The 24,769-nt window shown below is 40.7% G+C and overlaps 1 protein-coding gene across 3 annotated transcripts in view; it reads right to left on the bottom strand.

Annotated features, from left to right (window-relative positions):
* The window catches only part of kaznb (kazrin, periplakin interacting protein b), a 155,999-nt gene that overhangs the window by 119,913 nt on the left and 11,317 nt on the right, over nucleotides 1-24,769 (bottom strand). For all 3 annotated transcript variants that reach the window (XR_008558964.2, XM_054730140.2, XM_015959008.3), the window contains exon 3: nucleotides 5,892-6,049. Coding sequence is in view for 2 of the 3 variants with exons in the window: in XM_054730140.2 (XP_054586115.2) it covers nucleotides 5,892-6,049 (158 nt within the window). In the remaining variant the exon portion in view is untranslated. The remainder of the gene's footprint in view (nucleotides 1-5,891; nucleotides 6,050-24,769) is intronic.

Raw genomic sequence — 24,769 nt, 5'->3', positions numbered from 1 at the left:
TCTGAAGCCTCTGCTAGTCCATCAGATTTGTTTTTTCTCTGGGATACGGCGACGAGAACGGATGTTAGATTACTGGAGAAGTTCAACCGAACTCCGACCTCGCCAGCTGGATATCACTACCAGAGGTGCAGACATGTTTTAGACCGTTTGACTCAGAAGACCTGCGACCTGATTTGGACAATGAGGAGGATTCTGTTCGTCTTCAGAACCAAAATCAGTACAGTTTGTTTACTTTTCTTAAATATTTCATTTCTGTGCTCCACTGGGAGCTCTAAGCTGACAAGTTTTCAGCTGGTTTTAGCTCCATCATGTGTCCCAATATAGTTCAGTAATCTACAGTTTTACTGCTGTGTGTATTTATTGACATAACTCTGGAAAATAATGAACCTACAATTTACCAGAATAAATCTTCCTGATGCTGGAGTAACTCCTTAGCTCAACTCGTTGTTTGCACTAATCCAGGATGTCATGGAGGTTTTAATGTTGAAATATAGAGATCATCTTTTAGATTATATCTGTGTGTGTGTGTGTGTGTGTGTGTGTGTGTGTGTGTGTGTGTGTGTGTGTGTGTGTGTGTGTGTGTGTGTGTGTGTGTGTGTGTGTGTGTGTGTGTGTGTGTGTGTGTGTGTGTGTGTGTCGTAGCTTTCCCAAAGGACTTGTTCTTTCCTTACCGGAGCGAACACGGTTAGTTTTGCTGCAGTCATGCTAACGGGACTCGTCTGGAGTCCAGAAGTAGCGGTGCGGTTCTAGATGGATTTATAGATGTAGGTTATTATTTTAGATCAGACCTGTTATTTAAAAATGCGTGTAGGACACGGACACATGGCTCAGACCTTTTGCTGCAGCTGTAAACGCAATTTTACGTAATAATTAGGAGCATGAAAGTAAACAAATAACAGTGATTCACAATATTAGCATCAGCAGCTAGCTTGTTTTACGTGCTGGAGTGACGTATGCGAAACACAGTTCTTCACTGTCTGGAGGAGAGGATTTGGATTTTCTGTAATGATTTATGACAAAAGTCCTTAATAAAATAAAAAACTGGACCCAGTACATGTTTATATAGATAATAAAGTGTAGTTATTTTGCATTTCTACAATTTTAATGCCGAGCCAATACCTTTAACCCTTCACCACTGAAATCAGTTTGTTCATTCCAATCCTCCTAAATAATCCTCCAATCATCCAACTGGAATCCTTAAGGGTCCCGTAACATCCATCCTGTCAGAATAGGCCTTGGGAGCCCAGGTGTTACTAGAACTAATGGTGTCTCCTCACCAGCGTGAGCCTCCAAACTGTGAAGGTTGGTCTCCAAACATGAACTTCAAATTCATGCATTTATCTCCTCTTGTAACACTTTAACATGTTTTAAAAGGCTTGTATCATGATAAGTTACACCTCCCAGACCAAAGATAGGTCCAATATAGGATGCATGGATTTGATGAAGCCATGCTGTCTTATGCAGACACACACACACACACACACACACACACACACACACACACACACACACAGCAGCAGCAGCAGCATGTTAGAATCATTTGAATGACTAATTTAACTACACTGAACTGCTTTTGTAATAATTTAATCTCTTATTCTGGAGTAAAATAAAGAAACAAGCTAAATCATCACATATCTGTGGCATCAAGGAGCAACTTCTGAGTTCAAACACAGGGATGGAGCACAATGTTTACACCTGAACAGTATCAGGATTAACTCACAGAGGCCTGCAGGTCTTCTGTTTTATGAGCAGAGCGCTGATAATCGGCTTCTTAGGAGCGCTAAACGTAATTTTGCCGCTTCCGTGCGCGGTAAGGAAACACATTTCAAACACGGAACCGAGTCTGGTTGCCGAACCGAGCCGAATTCTGATGACGTCAAACCGGTGCGCGAAGGTTCGGGTTCCTACCGACAGGAGAGGAGGGAGAGAGGAATGCGAGTGGATCACAGGGACTGTACTGATGTTTTTGAGCAAAACTGCGGTAAAAATGGCTGTTTGTCCTCATCATAAAGCGTGTAGCCCCCCCGGTTTAGACGTGGCGCTCATGCAGGTGTCTCTTTCTGTTCCGACGCTGCTACACGTAATATTTTTAATTTATTAAGCCTACAATTTATTTTTACTCAGTAACGGATATGATTTAAAATGTAGCGAATTACAATTCTTTTTTAAAAACTTACTCAAGTAAAAGTAAAAGTACAGATTTTAAAAATGACTTAAAAAGTATAAATTTACAAAAAAGCTACTCAATTACAGTAACGTGAGTAATGTAATTCGTTACTTTCCACCTCTGGTGATGAGCTACCGTGTTGCAACAGCTGCCCTAGGGCGCACTGATGGAAGCAAGATGCAAGGAAGGTTAGGTGTCTTGCCCAAGGACACAACAGCAGCATTCTTTGGTGGGAGCCAGAATAGAACCTCCAACATTTTGGAAAACCCACTCTACCCCCTGAGCTACTGCTGTCCTATGAAGGTGTTAAACAGTACCTTTTAGGGTTATTTTGATGGGTACTTTTAGTCTGGTTTACATTTAGAGAAAATTTTTATTTATTTATTTATTTATTTATTTATTTATTTATTTATTCTTACAAAAAACAGAAACCACAAGGGAGAAATACTAGTTTCCTTTCTGACTGTAAATATCGATTAAGTGGCATCGGCGGTGTGGAACGTTGCAGCTTCAAATAGAATCCATTATAGTAGGGTTGATCCAAACCAGCTTGCTGCGCCGCACCACTAAAGATAGTTAACCCTCTCAGGCTCAAAATAAGTTTAGATAAAAAGGACGAACACCTAAGGCATTCGGGGGTACTTCTGAGTTAAAAAATGCTCATGAAATGCATATGTGGAGTAACCAGGTAGGTAGGTTTTAACGTTGCAAATCTGCAACGCCTGCTTCCAGAAGGTTAAATATGGGATGCTACACGGTGCACTCCTCAAGGATCTAGAATTTTTAGCAATCTTCTGGTTGTTTCCTGTATCACTATGAAAGCAGCTTCAGATTCATATAATAGTAATCATTGAGCTTTCCATATTTAGTGTACTGATCGTGGAGAAACACAGCCACATCCAGAAGATCCGATGCGGATTTGCTTCTGAATTATTGTTCCTGCCCATTTAGTCAGAGACAAGAGTAGCTATTTCCCAGAGTTTCAATCCCCCAAAAAGTGAAAATGAATTAAACTCAACAAACAGGACGTGTTTGAGATTCATTAGCCAATCAATAATGCTACAGAGCATCATTAGCACTGCAGAGGGTTCTTTTTTATTTTATTTTTTAAAGTTATCTCGGTAATTCGGAAGAACAGAGTTTTCTTGCCCTGCAAAGTTAATCTGGTTAATTCGGAAAAAGAGAGCCTTTTTATTTTGGGGGAGGACGGGGTAAATGCAATATTCTTCTGCAAAAATCCAAACGTTTCAGGGATCCTGCACCTCTTACAGACAAAAATGCATTTTTTTGACTCTGGGCATTACTTCAAGTGCAGACTAGATAAGAAAGAAATTGCTTTTTCACAACTGTGGAGATCAAACTCCCTGCTAGTTACACGGGGAGACTGGGTGTTATAGTTTACAGTCCAGGGGAGGATGGATCCGGACTGGAGACTTTCTGGATGGGGAGGAGCGGGCCATGATGATGCAGCAACAACCCCATCCAGGCTTCTGTAGTTGCTGGGCACACAAAGCAGATGATGTGCAGTTGAGACAGAAAAATGTATGCATGAAGCCAAAACCTGCTTTTGGGAAGCTATTCATGAGAAAATAATAAAACATTGTCCAAAGTGCCCAAAAGTAGATTTGACATGAAATAGGACCATTAAACATGATCACTAATTTATTTAAACACACAGTAATCCATTTCTAAAATTATTCAAATGAACTCTATTCTGGCTCCTTCTATGTTCTCCTTGTATGAATCTGTATAGAAATGACCTCCAATCATTCACAGCTGCAGTGTATTGTGGGTAAAATCGTGTCCAGACTAGAACAGTATGTTTGGGTGAAATTTACAGCAGCACAGAAGATAGCATTTTGGATTTCAGGGCAATACTCTATGGCCAGCGGATCAGCAATTTAAATACAAACCCAGGCTTGGTACTCCGGGCTCCAGGCTGCAGGAAACACTGTTTGGACGATACCACCAACTCTCACTCTATGGTGAAGTGAACTATCTACTTTCAGGCATGAGGCCAACTTGATGTTCAGAGTTTATCCCATCAATTTTCTTTTCCTGTTGCTTTTGACTATTTGTGCTTCAAGTACATTTTATGTCCTTTCACATAGTGCACATGTTTCTACAATGTTTATACTTGATTTAATGATACAATATATTCAGGATAGCAAGGAAATTTACAACTGATATTACTTTCTTGTGCTGCTTTATATTGCACTAATCTTTTACTTTATGTCTGTTTTGCCTTTGCCTGGTAAAACTCTCGGAGCCATGCTCGTGTTTGAAAGGCGCCATAAAATGTGAGTTTAGTTATTAAGGTGTTTATTCAAATGTAGCAAGAAGAACAGCATTCCACAGGAATTTGAGGGAAAGGTTCTGTGAGGATTGTTTTTAAATAAAAATTGATCTAAAACAACCACTAAGAGCAATTACAGCTTTAAGCTCGGGAAGTAAGTCTAATCAGAATGCAGCCAAGGAGAGGATTAAAAAAAGAGGAAAACAGCAGTAGTTTGAACAGAATCACTGAAACTGAAAAAGCTTTAGCAAAAGTAGATGGCGTTTACTGAGAGATGATAAAAACACTCTATCCACTTCTAAACCAACGTTTCATTGAAGCCTCTGATGCTTTACAGGAAACTGTTGCAAAATGGCCTGTATTTGTGTAGCGTCGTTCTACAACCCGCTTCACAACACAATCACACATTCACACCCTGGTGGTGATCAGCTACATTGGAGCCGCAGCTGCCCAGGGGCTCACTAACATAGGTGAGGCTGCCGAGCGTATGCGCCACCGGTCCCTCCACCAGCAGGCGAGGTGGGTAAAACGTACATGGTAACAATCTACATGGTTACAATAATAACATTTATACTATTACATATATTTAGCAGTTTTATGTTGATTTCTTTGGAAATCTGAGAGGGACAGTTACTGTGCCAGCGATTCTTGCCATCAGTGACAATTATGAAGATGATGAAGATGACACTGAGGCAGCTGCTCAATTATATGACAATAATATTCTATATTTGATCTGAAATGTAGTTTATATTTCAATAGAAAGCGTAGTCTGTAATATTCTAATCTTCTAAAATTCTCAATATAATTCTAAAGTGTCTTATGTTTTATAATATTCTGAATTCATGTTTATTTAATTTGTGTTTTTAATATTGGCATTTCTTTTTTAACCAGAACAGGGTAGGTGGTCATGTTACCACAACACTCTAGATTAGATTATTAGACAGCACTATAATCAAACATTTAGTAAGGAGTTTAGCCCCAGAAACTGAAAATAATGATGTTAAAAGGTCATAAAAACTAGTCTCTGCTGTTAATTTGGACATTTAAATAAAAAGCAATCCTGCGTTTGAGTGGCCACCTAAAGGCCAGGCGATGAACTGCAGTTTGTCTCATTTGCAGAACAACTGGCTTTAATAAGACCTCACACCAGTTAAAGTACTTCTGAGCTGTTTTCCTGAGGCAGCTCCTTATGAACATGTGGTTCTGCGGGCTGGACCTGGTCAAATATGAGACAAACTTTAACAGGACATGTGTCTTCAGAGAATATCTCAGCACTTCTCTAAGTTAGCACCATTTCTACACCAGCAGAGCTACTAATCTTCCTTCTAAGTAGTTTATTGTTGGCTTCAGTGCTAACTCTTTTTTTACACTCATTTGTAAGTCACTCTGGATTAAAACATTTGCCAAATACAAAAACAAAAGTTGTACCTGAGCATCCATTAGCAGGTGTCTCATCAGGGCCATGGACTTCCTCAAGGTGTCCCTCTCTGCAGGCATGAAGGCTTCATCCTCATCAGCCAGACTGCACGGTCGGGTCACCATGAACTGAGCAATCTGGTCATTCAGGCTGTTCAGAGACTGAACGGCTGCAAAATAAGGGAGAGAAAATAAAATTCAAACAAATAATGACCAAACTGGTTTATGCTGTATCAGAGTATCGAGCCTCTTTTGTTTTCCAAATGTGGGATTTTCTGCATCAGATTTTGATCTGAGACACTTCCTTCATCCATGGCTGCAGTCCTCAGAATAATCCCTCATTTGGACAAGACAGATATTATTAGACTAAATCCATTTGGGCAACACAGAAACTCACATTCAGTCCATTATATAACCCATTTTGTTAGAGCGACAGTCTCAGAGGAAACGTTTGGACTTGCAGCTGCTCAGAGGTCCTAAAACTCTGCTCAGTGCCTGTGGGTGGAAATACAGGCTTATCTGATCGATACTGGCAAATATGAAAAATACACTCATGCTTGAGTGGCGGCAATGGGCTTCCATACATCTCCACCAAGTTTCATGGTTTTCATTACTTTGTGGATCGTATTTGTCCTTAGAATAATCAGAATTCAGTACTTGTGTGAATTTTCTGTCTGGAGATCATTTCATAAACAAGCTGAGTAACCAGCCGATCGGCTGGCACTGATTAAGTCAGCATCAGCCGCCCAGTCTGATGTCAGAAGAGTTTTTCAAAACCCACTTTCTATTCCCCGCACACAGCAAAACAGGCCCAGAGGTGAGTTTGGGTAACAGTTACGGAGTGACTGAGGCTACGTGTGACTCACCGGTGACAGTTAAGGTCAGTTTATTTCTTTTTAACAGGACAATCAAGGATTTATAGCCAGACCTTCCAGGCTCCTTTTAAACTGCAGAATGTCAGCAAACAGAAGCATGTTTACAAGCAGCATCCCTGCAGGTAAAGCTGCATCCTGCAGATCAAATCAGAGCAGGGTGGGAGGGAGAGAGAGATGGGGGGGGGGGGGGGGGGGGGGGGGGGACTGTTTAAGCCAGTAGCTGACGACAGTTGTCTATTGTCACATTCAGCATTTACAAAGTGCACCTCTGTGTCCAGAAGATGGCCAAACACTCGAGATAATAACAGGCTGCTGCTGAGAAATGACACGCTGTCAGACAGGCAGAGAAGACACACCCTCATCCATTCCATATTTCAGCTTCCAATTTTTATTTAAACACATTCTTTCACACACCGACAGGTGGCTTTTCATAAAAGCAACCTGCTGGCCACCATGGAAATGTCAACACACCCTATCACAATGCAAATGTCGGAGCTTTGAACCAAAGACGCAGCATCTGAACCACACTCAGCACAGCGTTTTTGAGTTTGTTGAACCGGTTGTAATAACCGACTGCCTCTCACTCGTGAAATTACAAGCTGCTGAAACTCCTCTCTGGCCTGATGACATCTCTGATCAATGTTTGAGACTGGTTCAGATCTGAGGTTTACATCTGCTAATCTCCAACACTTCCATGTTTAATGTTCTTATTGGGAGAAGCCAATATTCGCTCACACACACACACACACACACACACACACACACACACACACACGCGCGTCAATTGCCAAAAATACGCAATTAGGAAAATGCTGATGAAATTCCTTGCAAGTGCACGGACTGATTACTTCTTATTAGAGCTTTTTCTGTATTCACTGGACAAAATAAGGCAGTTGGAGTACCGTAATATTCCGTTGACAAATGCTATTTTCCGTGAAATCTAGATGAAAGTTGTGTATTTTCCTTGAGTTTAACTTCTCCGAAACTGGACTACAAACTGCAATGGCCATTGGTGGGTCCAGGGTAGGCCGATACCACCCTGACAGCAAGCTTGGACCACCCATAGCCCATTAAACATTTTGATTTCATGGCAGCTTTAAACAGTGGCTGGCCTCATGGTGGCCCCCCACGGAAGGCAGAGTCTAAACATTAATAAGTACTGATTTTTAATGATGAATTACCCTAATGAGAGACAAGCATGAGAATGCATTTACCTGAAATGGAAGACATCTTTAAACAAATATTTCAGTGTTACTGAAATCAAAACTCAAATAACACATTTTACCAGTTATATTTTGAAACGAGTTGAAAAGCTCTTGTAAGTATCTAAAGTAATTTCTTAAGAAATTTTAAATAATTAAAGGCATGGTTTTTTAGTGTTTTCCTACACATGTGCCTCTAACTGAGCAGCTGGCCCCACTTTTAATGTTTTCCTAGTGGGCTGGTATCCAGCATGTTTTAGTTAGAACTCTGTTTCTACACACCTGATTTCAATCAGCAGGTAATTAACAGACTTCTGCAGACCCTGATGAGCTGCTGCACGGGTGATTAAACCCCTGAATCAAATGTGTTGGAGCAGAGAAACCACTAAAATGAGCTGGACCGAAACTGAAAACCCCTGGTCTTGATCCTCCCCAGACTACAGCCCCTTTGGAGACATAACAAATGATCCCAAACATGGGTGGTATAGGGAGTCTAAGTCTCCTCCTTTTCCGTTCGGCTCATGGGTCCCTGGATGAATGAAAAAATGAATGCAAGTCAAAAGGGCTAAAAGAGCTATTTTCTAATCTGCTTTGCCTTAATCCCTGGAACGCACATATGCTGTACTGCAACTTAAATGAAAAATAATGATGTGTGTTTCAACCATGCCTGTCTCGTACTTTGAGATTTATCAGCTTGTAAAAGTTTGTAATTAGCATGATTACAAATTAGATATCGGCAAGACGCATATGTGACGTCACCACGTCTCCTCTAGTGTAGCAGCTTCTTACCAAATGGCCAGATTAATGGTGTGTTCTCCTCCTGAAGGAAGGAAGGATTTTAAGTTTGTTAAACTTACAGCCATTCTCCCTCTGCTTTTCTCCGTGTCTGGTTCGATGAAGTCACCTTCGTGATACGCATTTGTAGTCCTGGACTTATTTTCACTCAAAACCTATAATGCCCCCCCCCCCCCCCCCCCCCGTTCAAAAATATGCAAGTTCTTGGTATCAAAATGCGTCTTTAAAATTCACAGACGTGAAACCCATTGCACAAAACAAGCGGAATTAGAAAATAGCATTTTTAGCCCCATTAAGTTGCATTCATTATTTCCTTCTTCCGGGGACCCATGGTGCGGCAGTAGATGGGTGTGACTTAGGCACCGTATTTGCATGTCTTTAGGTGAAAATGAGCTTCCTGTTAAATGAAAGATCCAGTTTTGAGCAAATCAAATCAAATCAAAGCTTTATTTATAAAGCATCTTCCGCAACCCTGTCAGGAAGCCCAAGGCGCTGAGCAAATACATTGCAAGATGATCGTACTTTATCATTGTGATCGTAGCTCATTGGGGTCCTGAATGGAACATGGTGGAGTTTAGTGGTTGGCCTGTCTAGGCTACACTATCTCATCACTAGTTTCAGAATAGCATGCTGCAATCTTCTAGCATCATATTGATAGTGGACATGATTGTGATGTGTAGAACACAGTGGGACCAGAGGGTAAGTTCAAGAGCTTAGTAGCATCGTAGCATCATGACAAAATTTACATCAAAGATGTTTTTCCAAATGTACTCTGATTCAGTTATTTTTGTTGTTTTTTGTAAATATAGGCCCAATGCTTTAGACTGATGCTTGTCCTGCATTTTGATCTTTTTGTCATTAAGCTTTGATTTTTCTCTGAAAACAATAAATGTGAGGAAGCTGCAAACAACATCATTGGTAGAATCTTAAATCCTGGCTAGGCCATTGTCTTTCTCTGTATTTTGATCTGCTGTTAAGTGTAAAATTTCTTGCAACCTAATGTCAAAGTGGGGATAATTGAATAATTGTGGTTTTTGTTCAATCCACATTAAAAAGTGTAAACTACATAATGTATAAACAGCTTAGTGCTTAAATGGTGTGCTAAATAAATAGTTATGTTTACATAAAGGAAACGGCAACAATGTGTGATCACTCAGAGCCCACTTCCATGTATTTTTGCTGTAATGGGCATCATTTAAGATAAAATAATAGCATGAAACTGTTTCTTCTTCTTCCGGCTCTTGGAGAGTACAGACGCTTTTTTCCTCCTCTCCTCCCTATCTATCCCAAGGCTTTTGTCTGTCTTTGGGTGTACGGTGCATCAGAATTTTTCTGGAAACTGGAAATTATTAAAAATGGACCTGGTCCGTTGGTCTCAATGCGACTGACAAAATGTTTTCAACGATGAGAACGGGAGAAGGGGCTCTCGGATGCCCCTCTGGGACAGAGCCAGCTGGGCATATCATGGACTCCTGGAAACAGTGGAACCTGATCTGCCTCTCTCAACTGTCTGTAAAGGATTCTGAAGACGTCTGGATATTCGTGGTGTTGGTGTCAGGTTTCTTGCTTTTTGGCCTGACCTGGCTTACTGAAAATTAATGAGTTGTTGAGGAATATTGGCTCAATCCCGGAGCTCAGGGATGGATTACACCGCGCTGTGAACGCACAAACTCGTATAATTGTTGAGGTGAGTCGTAAGCTTGGAACTTTGGCTGAGATTCAGGCTCTGGCACAGAAGGTGGATTCGATCAAGGAGAAAGTTGACGGGTCAGCACGGATTGGGATAGATTGATTATGCCATTATTAGATTTAGAGGGGTTGAGGACCAACAGAACTTTAAGACAGAGAGGACATTATCTCTGTCTGGCCCCAAAACAAGTTGTTATCTGAATCTGGTGCCCTTGAGCCTGTGAGGCTGAAGTGACTACTCCCCCTCAGAAGAAATGTGGAATGCTGCCGTCGCCATGGCAACTCTGTCTCCCTATCCCAGCCTGGGCGGGACTGAGACCGGTGAAGGTCGTGGAACCGTTTCCAGGAGTCACTGTGCTTTCTAAACCCAATTACCTCCCTCCCCCGTCCAAACAGAGGTGACGAGCACTGCTTATCGTGGCTGCATGCACTGATGTGAGGAGAGTCCCAACCCTACCTCCCCACCTAGTGGACACTTATGTTGTGTAATGTCTGAAGTCTGTTGCATTTCTGTCTGAGGTGTTTTTGCAGAGCAAAGCTGCCCTCCCTGTGGAAGGTAACGCTGAAGTGCCTTTTTTCCTCCACCTGATCCAATCCTCATGTAAACCCTCTGTTCTCTATTAAGGTAGCGCAACTCGGGTTGAGAATGACCACAGTCACCAATTCTTGTCATGTGTCTATGTCTATGTATGTCTGATCTCAGAATTGTGTGTACTGAAACTCTAATTTCCCTCTAGGATTAATAAAGTATCTTTGAATTGAATTTGAAATCAGAGGGATATTGTACTTAGTGAAGCACACTCCCACACAGGTGGCCCTTTGCAGCTGCTGACTGAGATGTAGACAGCTCATTACAATCCTTGTTGCCACCCACAGGAGAGAAACAACATCAACAATGAAACTCTAATGAGGCATGTTGGCGTTAAGTCAGCTGCTACAGTCTCCATGAAAAGAGGATTTAATCTGCATATGAAAATAGAATAACTCATGAAATGATGTCAGCGCTCATGGAAAAGTAGCCGTTCCAGTTTCTGTACAGGTTTTATTTTTTTAACAGAACGATCAAATATGTGTTTGAACAAGCTCAATCAGCTCTCTGGCAAGAAAATGTGTCAAAAAGAACATGAAAACAACTCCTCTTCCTGGACTTGGAGACTATTCTCTACAAGAGACAGCTGAGGCAATTTAAGGAATGTCTTCACAAGTTTTGTGTCCACTTTCAACCAGTAGGAAAGAGAAGCTGGAAACTGTTTAGTGTTACTTTAATTTTGTGAAAGCAATGCTAAATAAAAAAAAAACATAACTGTGCCATGAGGGGTAAAAATAAATAAATAAAGAGAAGCTCCGATATCTGGGAGGGGCTCCAAGTAGGGCTGCTGGTCCTCCAGCAGCAGCTTTCTCTTGCACAAGAGGTGGTTTAATTCTAATTTCGCTTTTTGTGATGTACCAATTGATTATTTTTAGAAACAAATTGTTTTAGGTATTTAACTCCTAATGGGCTCAACACACAGGAGGCGGCAAACGATCGTAATCAGCAAAACTCGTCACCGTTGCTTTGATAACCTGACACATAGGAGGTGACATGCGGCAGCGACCAGTGGCAGTGGCCAGCGGCAAAGACTCAACGCGCTCTATTCCATGGTGAATAGAGTATTTCATTGTTTTGACTGGCCATCAGATTGGAGGAAATTTTGGACTATTAAAGCAGTTCAGAGTTAAATAATACACAAATGCCTTATTCAGGTTTGCTATTGCACTAGATCAACTTACGAAAATGTTTTCGTCCGTAAACTTTCTCGCTGCCTTTTGTGAAGATCTCTTTGTTTTGTAGAAATGCGGAAAAGTTCTTGGAAATCCAACACGGCAAGTATTAACTTTTCCTCCATGTTTGCCTGGACATGTACTGAGAAGCATCCTGTCCGCTCATTGGTCAGTCAATGAAACATCCACTGATTGGTCCTAGTCCAAGCAACAGCAACGAAAAGGTAAAACTATCTCAACTTTCTGGGATTGCATTGCTGGCTCACCTGTGCACGTAACATGCATGAGCGCAACATTTCACATGCACGTTTTATGCACGTCGCTTAGCAGGAGGGTGACCTGCGATTAGCGCTTTATTGCGTATGCCTCATTGAAAATGAGGGGAGGAGAGGTGATGCTGCCTCCCATGTGTCGAGCATGTCAAACACACTGAAAGAACATGGATGGATGGATTTGTTTTCACATTTGGAGTATTCATAGAGTGGGGTGTCCAGGGGCCAGAAAGTGGAGGTTTGCGGGCCGGACCTGGCCCGAGGGCCTCCTAATGTGGACGACTCTTATGAGACACACATGGCAGCACAAAGGAATGCAAAAGGTGAGTTTGACATCATTTGTCCCCTTTAACCCTTTGATGCATGAATTATGAAATCTTCAACCATGATTTTTTTAACAATTTTTTTTCATTCATCTTTAGGTGTGAATGAAACTAATTTCAACAAATATTTTATGTAAAATTTTATAATTTACAAATAATTTATTACATGTCCACCTCAGTGGACAGCATGCATTCTGAGCATGAAATATGTTGGCTTGGCTTACTGAAGTCCAAATGGAGGGGCTCAAATGCAATAAAGTCTTCAACAGCTGTGCTTAATAGCAAAAACAAATAAATAACAATTTTGAGTACCTGTCCACTGTAGTGACCGTTATGCATCAAAGGGTTAAAAAATTTTGTTAGAAGTTTTGGTATTAAAAATATTAAAATGTATTTTGGCAAAAAACAACAAGCTCATCGTTTGCCTCATTATGAGCGGCTCTATAACACTATTCACTATCATTCCCCCGTGAGTCGTATTTAACATTTTATCCACAAAGAGTGACAAAACTGGAGCATTTATTTGATTTATCCTTCCCTGATCTGCTGGTTTTTACTTATGCCTGTTGCAGAGGAGCATAACTGAGTTTGTGACCATTACAGAGAAGAGTTAGTGAGATTTGAAATGAAGGCGTGACCAGGTCAAACTGCATGGGTCCTGTGTAGTCCTTGTTTTGTCTGGTTCCTCTGGATATGAAGCTGAAGCTCTGAGAAATCAAAGAGGCTGTCCAAAACAATCAGGCAGCAGAGAGGATCTGAGGCAGGCTGCCAGGCTTCTCTCCTCTCTGTCCGCAGGAAGAAAAGTCCCTCAGCTCTTCATTTCATCCTCATTTCCACAGCTCCTACTATGCCACGGCCATGTTTAGACACCGATACATTCAGATGTTTCCTTCGATCAGAGACATAAAACTCAGGATTTTTTTTACCTCCTTTTATTTGTACTTGAATTTTCTTTGCTGACATACGTGAAAGCTTTACTTAGAAGAATGAAAAGGATATTTTTGATCACCTGTAGTTTGTGTTTTACACAGAAGTCCATCAGGCAAATTTAAGGCACACTCGGCAGTTTTGGCTTGCTTTTAGCGTCCCCTAGTGTCCCTTAAGTAGAACCAAAATCAAGACTCATCTCCTTGCTGTGCGTTCATCTTTTCAACACCTAAATCTAACAGCTGAAATGTCTTCTCAGCCTTCATTAGTTTTTACAGGAGTGACTCATCACTAAACTAAACAAATCAGCTGTGTTCATTATCTAAAACATGCAGGAAACGTGCTGGAAGCAGACTGCAGCATCAGGCAACAGTCCAACAGGACCAACAGGGATGCGGTACACTAGTCTGAAGTTGCAAGTGCGGTATTCTGGCCACAAGTTGCACGGTGGGGGCCTGAGTGACATTTCATTAACCCTGTAAAGGTTCGTCGCAGCACATACTGGCACAAGAAAATGATTTAAAAATACGTAAAAGTTGCATGTGAATTATACTCTTCCTAGTTCTGACAGAATTCTCAACCTTAGTTGAGTAAACTAACATGTGGGACAACAAACTATAACAGGGATGCAGTTGAAATCAGATTTTTTATGTTATTCTTATTGAAGGGGGGGGGGGGGAAACTAAGTTTAAACTTGTAGATTTAAAACATGAGCAGATTTTAAGTTGGATCTGACAAAGATGCATATGTCTGAAGAGATTTACCTCCCAGTACACCTCACTAGAAGTGAACAAACCAAACTTCCTTTGAAAGTTTTTGTTTCTGTAGAAATGTAAACAAAATCCCTTTTGTTAGTTAATAAAACATTGAGTAAAGCAGCAGTTCTGAGTCGATCTGGCTCTAAAATCAGAATTTGATTATTTCAAATCGTATTCAGTAAATAAAAATTTAAACACCTGGAAAATAAAGCCAAATGTTCTTCGTCTCTGAGGGCATTACGCATCAAACCCTGAAGTAGATGAATCTGTGTTTTGGGAAGTTTGAGAATCAGCAGCCGATAAACATAAAGTTTTCAACTCCCTCGTCTGCTCTTCAGTTTATCCAACAACGAAAACTCCTGAGGATTCGATAGCACAGAGTTGGGGGGCAGCTGGAAGGGAAACATCGACACGTCTGCGGGGTAAAAGAAATGTTATCTAATCTCCCTGCAGAACTCAAACATTTGTTTTTTTGCCTGAAATGAGGGATTTGGTGATTGATGCTGTTATTTTGTTCAGTTTTTCTCATGCTAGAATGTGCTCTTTAATTCTGGATCATCTAAACGCAATATAATGGTTTGAATGAAAATTTGAAGATGTTTTATGAAATAACTTTTGAGTTAATGTCCTTGTAAGGAGGAGCTTGATGCTGGTTAGTTACCGGTCTGTATGTTTGCAGGTGTGATGTCCTCACTGCATTTCCTCACCTCTTAAACATGCTGTTTTATTCTCTGCTCTAACTAGGCTCTATTTTAACTAAATGTATTTTTAGGTTTCCATTCTCTGTCAGCCTGTCTACATTTCTTTGCAATTTGATTAATGTTTTACTGCTTTAGAATTTTTTTTAATGCACGCCATCACTGCCCCAGAACTAGTTTAGCAGGGGTATTCCAGCAATAAAGCGATGACCAAACATTTCACACTTCTTTAAACATCTTTTGTACGTTCTTTCTGTGTTTTTCTTCTAATTCCATTTTTGGTTCTTTTTTAAACACAAATGAGGTTTCTCTTTATCTTGCTAACTTTTCGTTTGCGGGTGCAAACATCCTCAGAGCTGACGCTGATGGTGACGTCACTTCCTATTCCGTTTATCCGCGGGCAGCAGAGGACGTTATCGCCCTCTGCTGCCTGCTCTCCCCTCTCCGATGATGCAGTCCCATGCATGATCCAATGTGTAGACCCCATCGTCTCTGTTCATGGTCCCACATCCACGTCTCCTTATCTCTGTAGCTTCCTTTATCCATCTTTTGTATTTCTGTTGTTCAGTGTTAATGATCCTTGTGTTGTCCCAGTCCATTATACGGTTTTCTCTTGTGCAGTGATCTGTTACGGCTGACTTCTTTATTGTGCTTTCTGCTTCTTCTTTTGCTGCTCTTGTGTGTCTTCGACTTGTTTCTCTCTCACACTCCTTTCTTCTATTGTTCGTGTGTTGAGTTGGCGTCCGGTTTCTCCTATGTATGTTTTTACTGCACAGTTTGCATGGGATTTCATAAACAACTCCACATTTATGTCCAGCTGGTATCTTGTCTATCTGGGTTTCTGGTTCTTTGCTTAGGTTGTTCTTTTCATTCTGTTGTTTGTTGTTTTCCTTTGTTTATTGCCCATGTCGGGTATCCGCAGGTCTTTAAAGCATGTTGTATGTGTTTGTCCTCTTGTTTACGGTCTCTTTCTTCTGTTATTATGTTTGTTCGGTGATATAACGTTCTGATTACTGACATTTTGTGTATGGTAGGGTGTTCTGATGTCCATAATAGATATTGGTCTGTGTGTGTTGGTTTCCTGTATATGTTTATGTTTAGGGTCCCGTCGGTCTGCCTGGTGATTTTCATGTCCATAAATGCTATACTGCCGTCTGTTTCTAACTCATAAGTGAACTTTATGCTGCCTGTGTCGTCAATGTTATTCAAGTGTTGTGTTAGTGTTTCTGTTTGTCCTTTTGGTATGATTTCCAGTATGTCATCCATGTAGCGTTTCCATAGTTTTATTTTGTAGTTTGGGGGGGGGCAGTGGCTACGGCTTTTTGTTCCAGGTCTTCCATGAAAAATTCACACAGGGTGGCTGATAACGGGTTACCCATGGCAAAGCCTTCCAGTTGTTTGTATATTGTGTCATCGTATGTGAAGTAAGTAGAGTTAGCTACCAGTCCTATCAGTTGTGCTATGTAATCTGCTGTGAGGTTTGTTCTTTTGTGTAAAGTCTTGTCCTGTCTGATTCTGTTAACTACTATGTCTATGGTTTTTTGAGTTGGTGTTTTGTGAACAGGGATGTGACGTCATGTGAGATGAGTATGTCGTTATCTTCTATTGTAATCTTTTTAATTCTTTTGCCAGTTCTATGCTGTTTTTGCAGTGTTGGTCTGTTTCCTAATAACAGGCTGATGATTTTGCTGATATCTCTTGCCATGTTGTATGTTGGTATACCTATGCTGTCTACCATTGGTCTAAGTGGTGTTTTGTTTGTGTATTTTTGGTGTTCCATAGATTCTTGGTGTTATGTTTGCTGTAGGAATCCAGTGTTTATACATTTTTTCTGTTATTTTGCCTTTTTCTTGCAGTGGCTTCAGTAAATATTTTCATATTTTTCTTAATGCTTTCTGTTGGGTCTTTTTTAAAGTATTTTGTATGTATTTTTGTCCTCTAACATCTGGTTCATCTGTTGTTTATATTTTTCTTTGTCCATTACTACTGTGGTTCTTCCATTGTCTGCCGGTAGAATAATTATCTGTTCATTTTTGGATAAAGCTGTCATGGCTGATTGTTCTTCTTTTGTAATATTGCTGTGTTGAATTTAGCCGTTCTTTAATATCCCACAACGTTATTTCTAAGTTCTGCTTTCTTTCTCTCATCTGTGATCTGTTGACATGCTATTTCTGTTGCTACGATAAATTCATCATATGGTATTTTCTTTGGTGTTACTGAAAAGTTTATACCTTTATTTAATGAGCTTTCTTCTGCTTCTGTTATTTCGTATTGTGAAAGGTTACATACCCATGAGCTTTGTGTGGTGTTATCTTGTATTTCTTCCCTCTTTTTCTTGTTGATGAGTTAGTTTAACTTCTTTATGTGTCATTCTTTTACTTTTATGAACTCTTTTTCCTGTTTTTCCATCATGTGTCCTTTAATTATTTCCTCCGTTTTGTCATCAAGTTTGTAATTCCTTTTTAAGTCCAGGTGTCTTCTTTCCAGTTCATTTTCCACTTGCTTCTGCTTGGCTATGACGTTTCTTATCCTTACTTTGAGTAGTGCTCTCGTGTTCTTTCTATTATATTTTGTGCTGTCTTGGTCCGGATCAGTGGTTTCAGCTGTAGGCTTGTTGGTGTGATGTTTTCGTCCCAGCATCTTAAATTGAAACGAAGGTGGTTCCTTGGATGTGTGCGTTTTTGATGTAAACGTTCCAAACGGCAGGAGTCCTTTTGTTTCTTGTTGTCCGTATTTTTCTTTAAACATCTTTTGTACATTCTTTCTGTGCACAAGAGAAAACCATATAATGGACTGGGACAACACAAGGATCATAAACACCGAACAACAGAAATACAAGAGATGGAAAAAGGAAGATATAGAGATAAGGAAACATGGATGTGGGACCGTGAACAGAGGCGATGGGGTCCACACATTGGATCATGCATGGGACTGCATCATCGGAGAGGGGAGAGCGGGCAGCAGAGGGTGATAACGTCCTCTGCTGCCCGTGGATAAACGGAATAGGAAGTGACGCCACCATCAGCGTCAGCTCTGAGGATGTTTGCACCCGCAAACGAAACGTCAGCAAGGTAAAGAGAAACGTTATCTGTGTTTTAAAAAGAACCAAAAATGGAATTTCACACTTCGTTCTTGTTAATTCAAACAAGCACATATTTTCTGTTAGTTTCTTAAATGATCAAGTTTAGAAACAGACTCTTTTATTAGTGTGTTTGAGCATTCAGAAGTACCATGAATTTATGTGCTTAGAGCAATAAAATTCAGTTTTAATATCCTTTTGGTAGATGTGATAATTGGATTTTTGAGTTTCCTGGACTAGCAAACTAACTCTGGGGTAATAAACTAATCTCACATGAACAAATAACGTAATAATTTCCTCTATTAACCCAAAATACGATGACTAACAAAAGTAATTTTTTTGTTTCAAGATATACATCATCAGGCCATGTGGGATTATGTGATTTGATTACCTAAAAAATCTGACATTTATAGTAATGACACATAATTTCCACATAAAAACTACAAATGAAAGATTAAATTACCTCTAAACTTTAAGCTTTAAATGGCCTTTCAGAGCATCCTCACAGCAGAAATCTCATGAATACATTTATGCAGATAATTTTTTCTAAAGTAGTCCCAGAAGAAGTAAAACATTTTATTTGGAGCTGTTTTAATGTCACTGCAACACCTTTTCTACATTAGAGCAGAAAGCAGAAAGGTTCATGCTGCCCGTGGCAACATTGCCACCACCTGGTTGCTTCAAAACATGCAGCAAACATTAAAATGAACCACCAACGCTCCTCGCAACTCCAGTTCTAACAACCTGCTTCTAGATCCGCGAAGCCAAAAATCACCTATTATAAAAACAAATGAAATAATCACTGATCACATCCAATCAATTGAGCCTTTCATCTGCACAAAACTCTCCTTATAACAACCTAAAATCACCCACAGACAGAGGTCATTGCTCTCGTTACTGATGTACGCTGCATCGTTTCCTCTTATTTGGATCTAAAGATGTTAAAAGTGCTGCTTTTGCATAACTTTGATCAGTGTGCCACCAAGTGAAAAGAACAAGGGACCAGTTCTAAGAATCTCTAAGTTCTCTTTAATTCCTTGAGTGAAATTAAGGCTTCAGAAAAACAAACCTCAGGGGGAACGTCAAACCATCAGATGAACATAAAAAACCATGACAACTTTGATCATTCTGCCTTGGGCCTCTTGATGAAAGTGCTGACTGTGAATGGAAGCTAATTCCTCCATTCAGCCATGACCAAGACAAACAGGTAATCCTATCTATAGATAAGAAACAACACTTTGGTGCAGCGAACTGTGTGAGTGCAGGTCTGCCCGCTTGTAAGAAAGGTTAAGGGCTGATTAGGTGCTCATTAGAAATGTAAACATCCCTTTTACTGACTTTAAGGTAAAATATTTATTTGTACTGGAGGAATCCCAAAGCATTCAATGGCCAGCCGAGAGACAAAGTCCCTCCAGCGTGTCCTGGGTTTACCTTTAGGACTCCTCCAGTTTGGGCACGCCCTGAAAACCTCACTAGGGAGGTGTCCAGGAGGCATCCTGACTGAGCCACCTCAGCTGGCTCTTCCAATGTGGAGGAGCAGTGGATCTACTCCGAGCCCCTCCCGAATGACCAAGCTTCTCACCCTCTCTCTAAGGGAGAGCCAAGACACTCTGCGGAGAGAACTCATTTTGGCAGCTTGTGTCCCTGATCTCATTATTTCGGTCACTACCCAAAGTTCGTGACCAAAGGTGAGGGTTGGAACATAGATCGAAAGGTAACTCCAGAGCTGAGAAAGAACATTGAAAGAAAAAGAAATTAAAACTGAAATGTAAATTGGCTGAAGAGTAAGTTTTACTCTATATTTGAGTGGGACCAAATCTTATCTGAACAGAGTTAAATTTAACTCCTCTAGAGTTAAAATGACACTGGATTTATTTACCATATAGGAGTAGGGGGCAGCAGTAGCTCAGGAGGTAGAGTGGGTTGCCTCATGATCGGAGAGTTGTGGGATTCTGCTCCTGTCAGGGATATTCTGCTGAAGTGTCCATGGGCAAGACATGTCACCCAACGTTCCTGTGTCAGTGGTGGTCAAAGGGGCCGATGGCGCTAATGGCAGCCTTGCCCCCGTCAGACCACCCCAGAGCGGATGTGGTTTCATAGAAGCTTGCCATCACCAGCAGTGTGTGAATAATGAAAAACGCTTTGATTGCCTAGAAAAGTGCTATATAAATCCAACCCATTATTATTATTATTATTATTATTATTATTATTATTATTATTATTATTATTATTATTATTATTATTATTATTATTATTATTATTAGATAAAGCACAGGGGTGTTAACCAGGGCTGCTGATGCTGCTGTGCTTGAGCAGAACATCCTCTGAGTTTCTGAACCCTTTTAAATACAGGTAAAAATATCTGCTAAGAAATATAATTTTTATTTATACAATCTGGCCAGTACCACCCTGACAAGCTTGGATCCCCCTATGCCCCCCCCCCCCCCCCTTGCTGAGGGCGGAGCTTAAATATGAAGTACTGAATTTTTCTGTGATGATTTAGCCTGATGTGAGGTGTGGAACCAAAGCTCGAGAATGAATTTATCTGAAGCTAAAAAGAGATGCTTAAACAAATATTGCCATGTTGTCACCAAGACAAATAACTCATGTTGAAAGTATTGAAAAACATCAGTATATACAGTAACTAAATTGCTGTTATTATATTGTTATAAATAAATTTGAAATACTTAAAGGCATGTTTGTAGTGTTTTCTTACAAATGTACCTCAAACAGAGCAGCTGCTGGCCCCCGGACACCCGCCCCCATAATGTTAGCCTAGAACCTCCCCTGCAATGACGTAAATCAATCATGTGCCAAAATCTTCGTTTTTATTGTATCATACATGAATTATTTGAAATATTTCAGTGTTAGCTAGAAGAAATTTTGCAGGGTGTAAATCATTAATATAAGTGACGGAAACAGAAGCTTACATGAAGCATTATTCATCTACGATGTGTTGTTTTGAGTCCTTGATAAACCCACTCATATCTTTTTATTATGCAAAGAGTTTTCCATCTGAGTATAATTTAAATAGCTAAAAAAGAAGGCCAGTGTTGCTGCTGCTGCATCTACACAAACCGTCTATTTGGCTTGTTTTTCACAGGAATGAGAAATACACAAACAACTGTGTGCATCTCCACCAGCGGTTCCCAACAGCAGATTTAAAGCAGGAACATGAAGAAACTCTGCAGACACAACTGGCACAAAAAGAAGAGAAGAAACATATGAGGCTGCCGGAATAAAGAGGGCAAACGAGGATCCTCTCGTCTTCACACAACTGAGGTTAACGCTGCTTGTTAGAGAAGACCCGTGTGAGCTCAAATATGACATTTTAAAATCCACATGCTTCACGCCGGAGCGCATCTCACAAACCGGGGCTGCCGGCAGCACCGGTGACAGGCCTCTCACCAATTAGGACTGTTTGTGTAAAGTTTGCCTGAACTCGTCTTTCAGGACAGATGAAAGTGGGTCGGAGCTGCTGCCTGTCTCCGTGCTGCAGCACAATGACAGGTAGCATTAAACTCACAGAGAGAAAGATGAGGATTAAATAGATGAAAATGTTGCTTTAATTTGAAAGGTGGCAGTTCTGAACCCATTATCATTATCAGCTGCTTTGATGCTCAAATGGCGTATTCCAGTTGATGAGCCACTATGAGTTCTGACCCGGGGTATTACCACTATCATTCATTAGCACCTTCCTGTGCAGGTAAACAACTCCAGGAGTTCAAAGACACATCAAATCAGCACTTTACAGAGTTGGACATTCCTACAAAGAGAAAACTCTTTCCAACTTGTTCTGCGGGCTTCTTAGCTTCCCTCTCACATCAAACACTCCAAACTTTCACTCTTCATATTCACACGGCTGCTCCTCGTGAGCCTGGAGTGCAAACGAGAGCAGGAGCAGCCATTTAATGATGCCAAACATGTCTGTGTGAGAGCACATCTGAGGAGGACCAAGACGACATCAGAGCTGCAGAAACCACTTGACATGACTGATGGTCTGCTGCTGTTCTGAACCTCTCAAACACTTCAAAGTATCAGATCTGAGCTCTGTCCCGATGTTTGAGTCGATGCGTGTTCAAGAGATTAAAAAGATAAACTGTCTATGAAACTTTTGTTGAATGGAATTTTTATGAGAATGTTTCTGCAAATATTTTACTTTAAAGGTGTGGATATCTGAAATTGTTGATTATTTCTGATTATATTCAGTCACTGTGTGTTTTACACAGGCTGAAAATAGTCTCCTACACTTATCTCCTGCATTAGCTCCTGATAGAAAATAGACAGTGAAATTCTAGGATTTGAAACTCCAGACAGATCTACGTCACACTAGCTACGTTTACATGAGCCTAATTTCTAGTCTGGTTTCTCAGGCAGATAGGCGCATGAGAGGTGGGACTAGCCAGCTCAAAAATAACCAATCAGAATATGATCCACACATTTTAGTTTACAGACAGACATTAATTCAGTGTTGGTTGAGTTAGCATTCAAGCTAGGTTGGTGTTCTAACCCGACAGTGTGTCACCCCCTATTGCATGCTGGGAGCTGGGGCACATATCACTGATGGACAGCTCCGTCTTGTGGATACAGAACTCTACTGGTCAACGCTTTAGGCTCATGTAAAGGATTTGTTTTGCTGTAGAGGCCAGCAAAGGGACTTAGAAGAAACATAAAATGATTACCAACTTTATATCATATCCAGAGTCAGTCAAATGTACGCAAGTTTAAAGTTACTTTATAAAATTTTAACTATGTAGCCCGACTTCAAAGATCTGTTAAATTACATCCAGCTAACCTTTGACAGCTTCTGCTGATGTTCGTTCCTACTTTGCAGAGAATCTCTGACTCATTAAGAGGAGATGTGGTTCTGCTAGTTGGAGGCAGTAATTCAGAAGGACGAGATTTTACTGCTTCAGCGTGAACCGTGAACTTGCCAGCAGTTTAAATCAGTGAATTTGAATATTTTACTCCAGCTGCTCTGCATCAGCCTGAACAGGGAAAACATTTTGCTCTTAAAACCAAAAGCAGTTGGTCTGCTCGGGTCTACAGCATCAGCTGTGTGAAGATAAAAGGAGGTGATGCAACTCAGGGGTAAACATCCAGACCCAAAGTCAGAATATATGTTCAGAAAGCATTACAAATGTATACAGCACAACCTTTCTGGGTTCATTTCTAAATCCTCACATTCTGTTCCAGAGTTTTCTTTTCTTGGTACCCAAACCTTTCTGGATGTATTGTTGCATTTTGAAATCCGTAAATCTTTCTACGTTTTTGAGGCTCGCTCTGTGGCTGTTGAAAGCTTTTTGTCCCAGTATCCTTTCCTCCTCCTCCTTCCCCTCCTCCTCTTCTCCTCACTGTCTGTCATCTCTGCTGTGGATTGTGGCATTGTTGTGAGACGAACTCTGACAAAAACTGTTGTTTTGGAAAGCAGCTCACCATTTCAAAAAGTATAACCAAAGAAGATCGAGGAGAATTGAGCTCTGAGCACAGAGATTTGCTGAGTCAGCACACAGGCAAAAGGGTTCAGCGACGCAGAAAAACACAGCGGGGACGTGAGCTGCACACTGGAAGCTGCTCCTGAGCTTTGTGAATCAAATGAGACCGTTTCTCAGCTATGCAGCATCGGTGCTGTTTGCACCATTTTTCACACTTAAATATTCCCTATCCACATGGAGTCGCAAAACAGGCTGACGCAAACCTAAGAGATCCACACACAGAAACAATACAATGACCAGAATAGTCTGGATTAGTCCGTCTGTGAAATATGTCATTGTTCGTACCTTAAACACTCTCCTGGCAGCTCAGCGTGCAGCCAGCAGATCGAGCAGCGACAAATTTAGCTACTTTAAGAAGCTGCAGATGAGTGGCTATTAAATCCATGAGATGTGCTCGCTGAGCAAGCAGGACTCAGCTTATGTGCATTCACTTCAATTTCTCCAACAACTTCACTTCCTGTCAGTGTGTAGGAGGAAGAGATTAAGGAAAAAATTTGAATAAAGGACAGGGGATTTATTCCGTTTCTATTGAAACAATGTAGGAATGAAAAAAACCTAAAAGTTCTTTGTGCAGAAAACACGTTGAGTGCAGTTTTATGTTGCTGCAGAAACAAGAGGGAGCAAACGACGAAGGCAAGGGAGGATTTGTGTTGCTATTGGCTAGAGATTAGGCATTTGCATATTAATGAATGTGAATATTAATTAGTAAGAGACGAGTCAAAATTCTGACATTTTCTGCCCCGCCCACTCCTCCAACTAATTACTAGTTCCTGAAACAGGAGTGCCAGAACTTTTTCCTCAAAGAAATTGACGCACATTTGTTCATAGAGACCACAAAAAATGAATGAATGAGAGCTTATGGTCCGCCGCCTCCTTGCAAACAAATGAGGCATTTTTCAGGCTAAAAATAAAATGAAGACGTTTAAATACACCAAGCAGTGATATCTGTGGATTGTTTTAGGTCCTAAAAAGTTCTGGTGGTTATAATTAACTCGTAATGCTCATCAGCTCTATGA

This window comes from Nothobranchius furzeri, chromosome 3 (assembly GCF_043380555.1).
Source record: "Nothobranchius furzeri strain GRZ-AD chromosome 3, NfurGRZ-RIMD1, whole genome shotgun sequence".
Taxonomy (NCBI): domain Eukaryota; kingdom Metazoa; phylum Chordata; class Actinopteri; order Cyprinodontiformes; family Nothobranchiidae; genus Nothobranchius; species Nothobranchius furzeri.
This window is presented reverse-complemented; position numbering and strand designations above follow the sequence as displayed.